Source organism: Pseudochaenichthys georgianus, unplaced genomic scaffold (genome assembly GCF_902827115.2).
Source record: "Pseudochaenichthys georgianus unplaced genomic scaffold, fPseGeo1.2 scaffold_905_arrow_ctg1, whole genome shotgun sequence".
Taxonomy (NCBI): Eukaryota; Metazoa; Chordata; class Actinopteri; order Perciformes; family Channichthyidae; genus Pseudochaenichthys; species Pseudochaenichthys georgianus.
In genome coordinates this window covers 11,613-25,000 of record NW_027263439.1, presented here as the reverse complement: position 1 = coordinate 25,000, position 13,388 = coordinate 11,613, and the positions used below count along the sequence as shown (strand labels likewise).

Here is a 13,388-nt window from a genome sequence, read left to right as displayed (position 1 = left end):
ATCATCTCATAAATCTATTTACAGGTTTTAAACTTAAAATGTGATTGATCTGATATTTCGACTTACCGTGTCAGTGGCCTGTTGCACTCGCACTGCGCTCAGAAGGTTCTGACGCAGTTCTGCTTTTAGGAGTGTGTGATATCCTGCACTCCTCACACACATACGTCCACGCAGGCACTTGCACAACATCCGGATAGACTGAAGAAAGGACTGAAGACTTTTCTTGAAGAAAGTAAACAGTCATTAGAAAATATAATGTGCAGCGCCTTCTGGTTTGTATCGTCGTGCTTCATGTATGTGTTTCTTATGGATTGCTGCAGATAATAAAACTACGGAGGCCGACCCGTGCCAACGTGTTGCAGCGTCCCAGAACGCTTGCGTTAGGACGAAACGCGCTGCGGCTTCAGAAACGAGGCAGATATATAAACACAAATGTGCCAAAACACGTTTGAATCAGAACATAATGGCACGAGTTATGGGACAGCAACACAGAGGCAAGACGTTGAGATTTAAAGGGAAGTAGGAATGGAAAGCCTGGGGGGGAACGGGGAGACCAGAGCATCGTCAGCAGGATAAGATTAGGACGCTCCAGATTGAACTCGTCACTGCATCTAATTGGAAAACATCCAACTGGTAATTGTGATGGTTGCCAATAACCAGAGACCATTGGACGTGTGTTGTGTTGTTGCCCAGAGAGACATTCTGAAATCTGCACTGGGAAGAAAATGACTTTATGGAAATGGGTCTTAAAACCAATGGAAACACTGGAGATGAGGTTCTTTGCATTTCTCAAAAATCTCAAGAATATAATTGAAAGACTCCATAAATCAACAGTAGGTGGCGCCGATGCTCCAACTGGTTGCGAATTGCCATTAATCTGAAGAAGAAGAAGAAGAAGAAGAAGAAGAAGAAGAAGAAGAAGAAGAAGGCCCAATCCCAAACCACGCCCTACACACTCCCCCTCCGTGAAGGCTCCCCCCTGTCAGATGGAGGGAGTAAGCACAGCAGCCAGCTTTGGGACGGCCCCCCCTCTCTCCGGCACAAACAGGAAGTGCATGTAACTGTTTGTAACAACGGTCTCAAATCAGCTTCTCTTAGACAAAAAGTTTAAATGAATAACTCAAATAAAACTCCAAACATCTTTCATTGTGTTTCAAAGCTCTTTTAGTTTTAAACATGTTTATAAGCTTCTTAGTTTTTGCAACGGTCTGTAAATATACACAACTTTATAATAAAATGCACACATTTACCTTTTTCTAGACTAAACACAGGTTTGATCCTAAATTAAAAACATATGAGGTCATCATGAGGTCGCTAACATCGCAGTTTATCAGGATGTTTGCTGGAACTACTTGTAAACAGCTTGTTTCCTGACGGACACACACAGCGTGACTCCGGTCAGGTAGAGACCGGTCTCAAGTCAGCAGCACCGCTGCAGACTCGCTGTTGGAGGGCTGGATAGCCCACTCCCCCTCCACACCCGTTGCTTTGGAACAGCCCTCAATGTGCCGGACCCTCCGCGTGAACGCGCAAGTGTAGGGCGTGGTTTGGGTTTGCATTTGTCTGCCACCAGAGAACAATCAAAGATCAATAGCATGAGAGGCAAACATTAAACAGTCATTAACATTGTGACTGGACTGACGGCTTCAGGCCGGGTGATCGGGCACTTTGTTGGCGTGTTTGCACAGTATATGTTGCTGTGGCTGATGATTGTGTGCACCTGGTGTCCTGTGTTGTCTCCTCCCCCTCACCTGAGTCTTGTTGTGATGATTGGAGTGGGGGTATTTAGGCTCTGTTGCCCTGTCTGTTGGGAGGGCTGGGTGTGTGTGAGATCCTTGTGGCTGCAGGATGTGTGCACAGGAGCAGCAGATTGAGGCTGTGTCATGTGTATGATTTTAATAAATGCCCACGCCGGGTTATATTTTTGGACGTTCTGCCTCCTTGCTTGGTCTGGGCCGCTCAACGGTCAGCTTCACAAACATATAATGTGCACATTTCCCATAAATAACATTGTAGTTTTTATTGTAACATTGCATTTCCTAAGTTATAAATCTCAGCAGCCCAAAGAAAACGCCATGCATTAGTTGGACAATATACTTTATTGTCAAATTCATAATAACCATTTAACATCAACACAAACACTTTTACATATATACAAGTCATTCACAAATCAGATACACACAAACGAGACTATTATTACAAAACTACACTTCTCAAAGATGTCTACAACTGCTGTGATGAGAACTAAGAGCTGCCTGCTTTTCTTTTGTTGCTTCAACGTGGCGTACTAACTGCATGTCCACAAAGAGCCAGTGACTGTTGTAACACTGTGGGATGAGTCAGTGATCGTAATGCATGATGACACATGCCACGAGAAGTAATGGCTTCCTTGAGGAAATACCACTCGTCTCATCTCATGTTCTCAAGTGAAGCTAACACCCTTTAGAAGCCACCGGCGGGAAAGACGTTTGATAAAGTCCAGGCTAAAGGGATGACGTCATTGTGAAATAAAACGGAGCACACAGTAAAGAACATGTCTTGCCGGGTTGCTCCTTTAGCGCTAATGCCTCACTTAGCCCTTTACTAGTGTAGGAAAGAACACGGGAATGAAACGCAGAGTTAGCAAAAGGTTCCCTAAAAGTGTAAAAGGACGCCTTGCTGACTTCTTTATGAAATGTGTTAATGAGTGTAGACATCCTGACTTATTTAGAAATACTGGGTTTTTCCTCATTGGCTTTTTAGTTCACGTTTTCTGTCGCCGTTAGAGTCCGTGTCGCTGTGTTTCGTCACAGTTGTTGCAAGACTCAACTTCAGGATGTTTCCTCACCGCGGGTCCTCTGAGGTGAAGTCAGTTGAGGGCCGGAGCGCTGCTCGGGGGAAGAGTGGGGGTGTCGTCTCTAAAAGCATCCGACTGGAGGTCTGCAGAAACATATAAAGACACCACGTGTTAATGCTCTGTTGAAAACAAGAGTGTCAGTTAGGTGCTTTGGAATACCACCTTAAATAAGTGATGTTCCTGTGTATAGAGTGGTGCAGGAATTATTCTGAAAACTGGGAAATTGTTTAGCATTTTATCACTTCCTGTGGTTAACACAAGCTGAAGAGATTTGAAGTGTACGTTAGTAAATACCCCACTGGTGAATTTAAAAACAGAGGTTGCTAACAAGTGTCTATGAGACGACTAAACGTCATCGTGCCCAACATTAGCCGCCTTTAGCTTAGCGGTGGTGACGTGAAGTCATGTGACCGTGCTGTAGTTCCTCTATAGCCCAACATTAGCCGCCTTTAGCTTAGCGGTGGTGACGTGAAGTCATGTGACCATGCTGTAGTTCCTTTATAGCCCAACATTAGCCGCCTTTAGCTTAGCGGTGGTGACGTGAAGTCATGTGACCATGCTGTAGTTCCTTTATAGCCCAACATTAGCCTCCTTTAGCTTAGCGGTGGTGACGTGAAGTCATGTGACCGTGCTGTAGTTCCTTTATAGCCCAACATTAGCCTCCTTTAGCTTAGCGGTGGTGACGTGAAATCATGTGACCGTGCTGTAGTTCCTTTATAGCCCAACATTAGCCACCTTTAGCTTAGCGGTGGTGACGTGAAGTCATGTGACCGTGCTGTAGTTCCTTTATAGCCCAACATTAGCCGCCTTTAGCTTAGCGGTGGTGACGTGAAGTCATGTGACCATGCTGTAGTTCCTTTATAGCCCAACATTAGCCTCCTTTAGCTTAGCGGTGGTGACGTGAAGTCATGTGACCGTGCTGTAGTTCCTTTATAGCCCAACATTAGCCTCCTTTAGCTTAGCGGTGGTGACGTGAAATCATGTGACCGTGCTGTAGTTCCTTTATAGCCCAACATTAGCCGCCTTTAGCTTAGCGGTGGTGACGTGAAGTCATGTGACCGTGCTGTGGTTCTTTTATAGCCCAACATTAGCCTCCTTTAGCTTAGCAGTGGTGACGTGAAGTCATGTGACCGTGCTGTAGTTCCTTTATAGCCCAACATTAGCCGCCTTTAGCTTAGCGGTGGTGATGTGAAATCATGTGACCGTGCTGTAGTTCCCTTATAGCCCAACATTAGCCGCCTTTAGCTTAGCGGTGGTGACGTGAAGTCATGTGACCGTGCTGTAGTTCCTTTATAGCCCAACATTAGCCACCTTTAGCTTAGCGGTGGTGACGTGAAGTCATGTGACCGTGCTGTAGTTCCTTTATAGCCCAACATTAGCCTCCTTTAGCTTAGCGTGGTGACGTGAAGTCATGTGACCGTGCTGTAGTTCCTTTATAGCCCAACATTAGCCTCCTTTAGCTTAGCGGTGGTGACGTGAAGTCATGTGACCGTGCTGTAGTTCCTTTATAGCCCAACATTAGCCGCCTTTAGCTTAGCGGTGGTGATGTGAAATCATGTGACCGTGCTGTAGTTCCCTTATAGCCCAACATTAGCCGCCTTTAGCTTAGAGGTGGTGACGTGAAGTCATGTGACCGTGCTGTAGTTCCTTTATAGCCCAACATTAGCCACCTTTAGCTTAGCGGTGGTGACGTGAAGTCATGTGACCGTGCTGTAGTTCCTTTATAGCCCAACATTAGCCTCCTTTAGCTTAGCGGTGGTGACGTGAAGTCATGTGACCGTGCTGTAGTTCCTTTATAGCCCAACATTAGCCACCTTTAGCTTAGCGGTGGTGACGTGAAGTCATGTGACCGTGCTGTAGTTCCTTTATAGCCCAACATTAGCCTCCTTTAGCTTAGCGTGGTGACGTGAAGTCATGTGACCGTGCTGTAGTTCCTTTATAGCCCAACATTAGCCTCCTTTAGCTTAGCGTGGTGACGTGAAGTCATGTGACCGTGCTGTAGTTCCTTTATAGCCCAACATTAGCCTCCTTTAGCTTAGCGGTGGTGACGTGAAGTCATGTGACCGTGCTGTAGTTCCTTTATAGCCCAACATTAGCCTCCTTTAGCTTAGCGTGGTGACGTGAAGTCATGTGACCGTGCTGTAGTTCCTTTATAGCCCAACATTAGCCTCCTTTAGCTTAGCAGTGGTGACGTGAAGTCATGTGACCGTGCTGTAGTTCCTTTATAGCCCAACATTAGCCGCCTTTAGCTTAGCGGTGGTGATGTGAAATCATGTGACCGTGCTGTAGTTCCCTTATAGCCCAACATTAGCCGCCTTTAGCTTAGCGGTGGTGACGTGAAGTCATGTGACCGTGCTGTAGTTCCTTTATAGCCCAACATTAGCCACCTTTAGCTTAGCGGTGGTGACGTGAAGTCATGTGACCGTGCTGTAGTTCCTTTATAGCCCAACATTAGCCTCCTTTAGCTTAGCGTGGTGACGTGAAATCATGTGACCGTGCTGTAGTTCCTTTATAGCCCAACATTAGCCGCCTTTAGCTTAGCGGTGGTGATGTGAAATCATGTGACCGTGCTGTAGTTCCCTTATAGCCCAACATTAGCCGCCTTTAGCTTAGCGGTGGTGACGTGAAGTCATGTGACCGTGCTGTAGTTCCTTTATAGCCCAACATTAGCCTCCTTTAGCTTAGCGGTGGTGACGTGAAGTCATGTGACCGTGCTAATCCACTGACTTCAAGTCTAGGGGACAGAACATCTGGGTGTTTTCCAGAATCAAACAAGACGCCCTGGAAATGCTGACTGTCTGTGAGGTCAAATTCCCACCAACAAATTAGAGAAGTAAGATGGTTATGTGCCTTTTATCTATTCTTATGTGTTCCTTTTATCTATTCTTATGTGTTCCTTTTATCTATTCTTATGGTTCCTTTTATCTATTCTTATGGTTCCTTTTATCTATTCTTATGTGTTCCTTTTATCTATTCTTATGTGTTCCTTTTATCTATTCTTATGTGTTCCTTTTATCTATTCTTATGTGTTCCTTTTATCTATTCTTATGTGTGCCTTTTATCAGTTCTTGTAATATTATATTTGTATTATAATGTTATGTTCATTGTGAAGCACTTTGGCAAACCCTCTGTTTTTAAAATGTGCTATAGAAATAAAGTGGATTGGATTGGATGGTATAAAAGCGCTGACTCTGAGGATCTTTAATGGGGTGTTTTCAGAACATAGTAGATTCAAGATTCAAGGCATTTGTTGTCAACTTCGTTACTGTACTCAAAGGTGCCGTGTCACGGCCATTTCTGCTGATCATATTTCCATTGTGGAGGTCTACTAGAATAGATATATATATTGTGCAATGTTCCAAACTCACACACACGCCGCATCCCACTGTCTCAGGCGGAGTAATCAGCGGGGCTGCAGCTGAGAAAAGATTGAGTGTGTGTGTGTGTGAGGAAGTAGTAACGGCTCCGTGGACGTAACGTAACGGCTCCATACGTCACTGTACCCAGGAAGAAAAAGAGAAATGTCCAACGAGGCGTTCTGGGGCAGCAGACAGGTCTTTTCTGTTAGAGTTTACTCGCTACAGGGTGCACTTTGAGGGTTTGTGACTGCAGACCGGTTACATGCAGAAACACCTTCATAACACAAGGGGACGGGTGATAACCAGAAGAGCATGACATGGGACCTTTAAGTACATCTTTGTGGTATCAGTACTTTACTCCACTACTTATTTTTCTGACGACTTTTTACTTTGACTTCTTACATGTTGAACCCAAATACCTGTACTTTCTACTTCGTACATGTTGAACACAAATACCTGTACTTTCTACTTCTCACATGTTGAACCCAAATACCTGTACTTTCTACTTCTCACATGTTGAACCCAAATACCTGTACTTTCTACTTCGTACATGTTGAACACAAATACCTGTACTTTCTACTTCTCACATGTTGAACACAAATACCTGTACTTTCTACTTCGTACATGTTGAACTCAAATACTTGTACTTTCTACTTCTTACATGTTGAACCCAAATACCTGTACTTTCTACTTCCTACATGTTGAACTAAAATACCTGTACTTTCTACTTCTTACATGTTGAACTAAAATACATGTACTTTCTACTTCTTACATGTTGAACACAAATACCTGTACTTTCTACTTCTTACATGTTGAACTCAAATACCTGTACTTTCTACTTCTCACATGTTGAACTAAAATACCTGTACTTTCTACTTCTTACATGTTGAACTAAAATACATGTACTTTCTACTTCTTACATGTTGAACTAAAATACATGTACTTTCTACTTCTTACATGTTGAACACAAATACCTGTACTTTCTACTTCGTACATGTTGAACCCAAATACCTGTACTTTCTACTTCGTACATGTTGAACTCAAATACTTGTACTTTCTACTTCTTACATGTTGAACCCAAATACCTGTACTTTATACTTCTTACATGTTGAACCCAAATACCTGTACTTTATACTTCTTACATGTTGAACCCAAATACCTGTACTTTCTACTTCGTACATGTTGAACCCAAATACCTGTACTTTCTACTTCGTACATGTTGAACTCAAATACTTGTACTTTCTACTTCTTACATGTTGAACCCAAATACTTGTACTTTCTACTTCTTACATGTTGAACACAAATACCTGTACTTTATACTTCTTACATGTTGAACCCAAATACCTGTACTTTCTACTTCGTACATGTTGAACCCAAATACCTGTACTTTCTACTTCGTACATGTTGAACTCAAATACTTGTACTTTCTACTTCTTACATGTTGAACCCAAATACTTGTACTTTCTACTTCTTACATGTTGAACACAAATACCTGTACTTTCTACTTCGTACATGTTGAACTCAAATACTTGTACTTTCTACTTCTTACATGTTGAACTCAAATACCTGTACTTTCTACTTCTCACATGTTGAACTCAAATACCTGTACTTTCTACTTCTTACATGTTGAACACAAATACCTGTACTTTCTACTTCTCTTATGTTGAACACAAATACCTGTACTTTCTACTTCTTACATGTTGAACTCAAATACCTGTACTTTCTACTTCTTACATGTTGAACTCAAATACCTGTACTTTCTACTTCTCACATGTTGAACTCAAATACCTGTACTTTCTACTTCTCACATGTTGAACTCAAATACCTGTACTTTCTACTTCTTACATGTTGAACACAAATACCTGTACTTTCTACTTCTTACATGTTGAACCCAAATACCTGTACTTTCTACTTCTCACATGTTGAACTCAAATACTTGTACTTTCTACTTCTCACATGTTGAACTCAAATACCTGTACTTTCTACTTCTTACATGTTGAACTCAAATACTTGTACTTTCTACTTCTCTCGTGTTGAACTCAAATACCTGTACTTTCTACTTCTTACATGTTGAACCCAAATACCTGTACTTTCTACTTCTCACATGTTGAACTCAAATACTTGTACTTTCTACTTCTCACATGTTGAACTCAAATACCTGTACTTTCTACTTCTTACATGTTGAACTCAAATACTTGTACTTTCTACTTCTCTCATGTTGAACCCAAATACCTGTACTTTCTACTTCTTAAAACATTCATTAGCTAACAATGACATTATTGTTCTATTAATATAAAGGGAGGTCAGGTACTCTTTAAAACAGTTGCTAGCTATGGGTACTTTTTACTGAAGTAAACACGAGTATCTGTACTTCTTCTTGAGTAAAGGACGTGTGAACTTTTGCCATCTCTGTAGATATACCAATGAAAGTCTGAGGTCACAGAATCATCCAACAGTGCAACACAACAAAAGAGTTAAAATGGTGCAAGTAAATACAAATAAAATAGAACGTAATATTTCTTCCACCTTTGAATATCACATGTCAGACTCACCGATGAGTGTCAAGCCTTGCTGCTGGTTCAGATGAACCGACGTCTCCTCCTCCTCCTCTTCGTCTCCCCAGTCTGCGATGTTTGCGGGGGGGATGCATTGTTCCAGGAATAAATCCTCCTCGTCTTCCTCCATTTCGGGGTTTTCCGGAGGCCATCGCAGCTCGCCGCTCTCCACCTCGCTGAGCTCCGTGGGCTCCACCACGATGGAGGGCAGGCGCTCCTTTGCGTGGCCAGGGAAGATCTGGAGATTCAAGATTCAAAGGGTTTATTGTCATATGCACAAAGCAGCTAGCTACAGTGTAGAAATGGCAATGAGTACGTAGTGTCTCTACTTTAAAGAGTCCTCTCCTGCTGATGTTCAGGTGTATATTAGTGTGTAGTGTCTCTACTTTAAAGAGTCCTCTCCTGCTGATGTTCAGGTGTATATCAGTATGTAGAGTCTCTACTTTAAAGAGTCCTCTCCTGATGATGTTCAGGTGTATATCAGTACGTAGTGTCTCTACTTTAAAGAGTCCTCTCCTGATGATGTTCAGGTGTATATCAGTATGTAGTGTCTCTACTTTAAAGAGTCCTCTCCTGCTGATGTTCAGGTGTATATCAGTATGTAGAGTCTCTACTTTAAAGAGTCCTCTCCTGCTGATGTTCAGGTGTATATCAGTATGTAGTGTCTCTACTTTAAAGAGTCCTCTCCTGCTGATGTTCAGGTGTATATCAGTATCTAGTGTCTCTATTTTAAAAAGTTCTCTCCTGCTGATGTTCAGGTGTATATCAGTATGTAGCGTCTCTACTTTAAAGAGTCCTCTCCTGCTGATGTTCAGGTATATATCAGTATGTAGTGTCTCTACTTTAAAGAGTCCTCTCCTGCTGATGTTCAGGTGTATATTAGTATGTAGTGTCTCTACTTTAAAGAATCCTCTCCTGTTGATGTTCAGGTGTATATCAGTATGTAGTGTCTCTACTTTAAAGAGTCCTCTCCTGCTGATGTTCAGGTGTATATCAGTATGTAGTGTCTCTACTTTAAAGAGTCCTCTCCTGCTGATGTTCAGGTGTATATCAGTATGTAGTGTCTCTACTTTAAAGAGTCCTCTCCTGCTGATGTTGAGGTGTACATCAGTATGTAGTGTCTCTACTTTAAAGAGTCCTCTCCTGCTGATGTTCAGGTGTATATCAGTATGTAGTGTCTCTACTTTAAAGAGTCCTCTCCTGCTGATGTTCAGGTGTATATCAGTATGTAGTGTCTCTACTTTAAAGAGTCCTCTCCTGCTGATGTTCAGGTGTATATCAGTACGTAGTGTCTCTACTTTAAAGAGTCCTCTCCTGCTGATGTTCAGGTGTATATCAGTATGTCGTGTCTCTACTTTAAAGAGTCCTCTCCTGCTGATGTCCAGGTGTATATCAGTATGTAGTGTCTCTACTTTAAAGAGTCCTCTCCTGCTGGTGTTCAGGTGTATATCAGTATGTAGTGTCTCTACTTTAAAGAGTCCTCTCCTGTTGATGTCCAGGTGTATATCAGTATGTAGTGTCTCTACTTTAAAGAGTCCTCTCCTGCTGATGTTCAGGTGTATATCAGTATGTAGTGTCTCTACTTTAAAGAGTCCTCTCCTGCTGATGTTCAGGTGTATATCAGTATGTAGTGTCTCTACTTTAAAGAGTCCTCTCCTGCTGATGTTCAGGTGTATATCAGTATGTAGTGTCTCTACTTTAAAGAGTCCTCTCCTGCTGATGTTCAGGTGTATATCAGTATGTAGTATCTCTACTTTAAAGAGTCATCTACTGCTGATGTTCAGGTGTATATCAGTATGTAGTGTCTCTACTTTAAAGAGTCCTCTCCTGCTGATGTTCAGGTGTATATCAGTATGTAGTGTCTCTACTTTAAAGAGTCCTCTCCTGCTGATGTTCAGGTGTATATCAGTCTGTAGTGTCTCTACTTTAAAGAGTCCTCTCCTGCTGATGTTCAGGTGTATATCAGTACGTAGTGTCTCTACTTTAAAGAGTCCTCTCCTGCTGATGTTCAGGTGTATATCAGTATGTCGTGTCTCTACTTTAAAGAGTCCTCTCCTGCTGATGTCCAGGTGTATATCAGTATGTAGTGTCTCTACTTTAAAGAGTCCTCTCCTGCTGATGTTCAGGTGTATATCAGTCTGTAGTGTCTCTACTTTAAAGAGTCCTCTCCTGCTGATGTTCAGGTGTATATCAGTACGTAGTGTCTCTACTTTAAAGAGTCCTCTCCTGCTGATGTTCAGGTGTATATTAGTGTGTAGTGTCTCTACTTTAAAGAGTCCTCTCCTGCTGATGTTCAGGTGTATATCAGTATGTAGAGTCTCTACTTTAAAGAGTCCTCTCCTGATGATGTTCAGGTGTATATCAGTACGTAGTGTCTCTACTTTAAAGAGTCCTCTCCTGCTGATGTTCAGGTGTATATCAGTATGTAGAGTCTCTACTTTAAAGAGTCCTCTCCTGCTGATGTTCAGGTGTATATCAGTATGTAGTGTCTCTACTTTAAAGAGTCCTCTCCTGCTGATGTTCAGGTGTATATCAGTATCTAGTGTCTCTATTTTAAAAAGTTCTCTCCTGCTGATGTTCAGGTGTATATCAGTATGTAGCGTCTCTACTTTAAAGAGTCCTCTCCTGCTGATGTTCAGGTATATATCAGTATGTAGTGTCTCTACTTTAAAGAGTCCTCTCCTGCTGATGTTCAGGTGTATATCAGTATGTAGTGTCTCTACTTTAAAGAGTCCTCTCCTGCTGATGTTCAGGTGTATATCAGTATGTAGTGTCTCTACTTTAAAGAGTCCTCTCCTGCTGATGTTCAGGTGTATATCAGTATGTAGTGTCTCTACTTTAAAGAGTCATCTCCTGCTGATGTTCAGGTGTATATCAGTATGTAGTGTCTCTACTTTAAAGAGTCCTCTCCTGCTGATGTTCAGGTGTATATCAGTCTGTAGTGTCTCTACTTTAAAGAGTCCTCTCCTGCTGATGTTCAGGTGTATATCAGTATGTAGTGTCTCTACTTTAAAGAGTTCTCTCCTGCTGATGTTCAGGTGTATATCAGTATGTAGTGTCTCTACTTTAAAGAGTCCTCTCCTGCTGATGTTCAGGTGTATATCAGTCTCTAGTGTCTCTACTTTAAAGAGTCCTCTCCTGCTGATGTTCAGGTGTATATCAGTATGTAGTGTCTCTACTTTAAAGAGTCCTCTCCTGCTGATGTTCAGGTGTATATCAGTCTGTAGTGTCTCTACTTTAAAGAGTTCTCTCCTGCTGATGTTCAGGTGTATATCAGTATGTAGTGTCTCTACTTTAAAGAGTCCTCTCCTGCTGATGTTCAGGTGTATATCAGTATGCAGTGTCTCTACTTTAAAGAGTCCTCTCCTGCTGATGTTCAGGTGTATATCAGTATGTAGTGTCTCTACTTTAAAGAGTCCTCTCCTGCTGATGTTCAGGTGTATATCAGTATGTAGTGTCTCTACTTTAAAGAGTCATCTCCTGCTGATGTTCAGGTGTATATCAGTATGTAGTGTCTCTACTTTAAAGAGTCCTCTCCTGCTGATGTTCAGGTGTATATCAGTCTGTAGTGTCTCTACTTTAAAGAGTCCTCTCCTGCTGATGTTCAGGTGTATATCAGTATGTAGTGTCTCTACTTTAAAGAGTTCTCTCCTGCTGATGTTCAGGTGTATATCAGTATGTAGTGTCTCTACTTTAAAGAGTCCTCTCCTGCTGATGTTCAGGTGTATATCAGTCTGTAGTGTCTCTACTTTAAAGAGTCCTCTCCTGCTGATGTTCAGGTGTATATCAGTATGTAGTGTCTCTACTTTAAAGAGTCCTCTCCTGCTGATGTTCAGGTGTATATCAGTCTGTAGTGTCTCTACTTTAAAGAGTTCTCTCCTGCTGATGTTCAGGTGTATATCAGTATGTAGTGTCTCTACTTTAAAGAGTCCTCTCCTGCTGATGTTCAGGTGTATATCAGTATGCAGTGTCTCTACTTTAAAGAGTCCTCTCCTGCTGATGTTCAGGTGTATATCAGTATGTAGTGTCTCTACTTTAAAGAGTCCTCTCCTGCTGATGTTCAGGTGTATATCAGTGTCGTGTCTCTACTTTAAAGAGTCCTCTCCTGCTGATGTTCAGGTGTATATCAGTGTCGTGTCTCTACTTTAAAGAGTCCTCTCACCTGGAACGGTAATCTCTGGTCTTTTCTCTGCATGTCTTCACAGTTCGGATCCCCGCTCATCTCCTCCATGAATCTGCCGAGGAAACAAAACCATAATGAGACAAAAACAGATTCTCTTTCGTGTTTAAAAATCTGAATCTATAGAGTAAAACAAATTAAGTGAAGTACAAATAATTCCCTTTATATTTCAGTTGAGGAGAAATATAGGTGACACAGAAGGAAAATACACAATTGAATTCCAAGGACCTCCAATTCGTACTTAAGTTCAGTTCTTGCATAAGAAATGTACTTTTCAGCACATATTCTCTTTCTTTTCCAGATCTGAATTCTGCCTTGCTTTATTTTTCATTATTTTAGAAAGAAAGACCTCTGTGAAAATCATTTCCAATACAATCTCAACAAACTGTAGAAACCTGAATGCTAACTACACGCAGAACTACAAGATAAATATGGCGTTGTTTGTCCCAGCAGAGATC

At 41.8% G+C, this 13,388-nt stretch overlaps 2 protein-coding genes across 2 annotated transcripts in view; both read right to left on the bottom strand.

Moving 5' to 3' along the window:
• The window catches only part of c5ar1 (complement C5a receptor 1), a 2,087-nt gene extending 1,971 nt beyond the window's left edge, over positions 1–116 (bottom strand). The window contains exon 1 of the mRNA XM_034080141.2: positions 67–116. The gene's annotated coding sequence lies outside the window, so the exon portion shown is untranslated. The remainder of the gene's footprint in view (positions 1–66) is intronic.
• Positions 117–2,080: 1,964 nt separating this feature from the next.
• Positions 2,081–12,980, bottom strand: lbhl (LBH regulator of WNT signaling pathway, like). Its single transcript, XM_034080142.2, has 3 exons — positions 12,913–12,980; positions 8,748–8,988; positions 2,081–2,919 (listed from the first exon to the last, which is right to left on the bottom strand). The coding sequence occupies exons 1-3, from the start codon at positions 12,970–12,972 to the stop codon at positions 2,849–2,851; spliced, it is 372 nt and encodes a 123-aa protein (XP_033936033.2). The 5' UTR covers positions 12,973–12,980; the 3' UTR covers positions 2,081–2,848.
• Between the last annotated feature and the right edge of the window lie 408 nt (positions 12,981–13,388).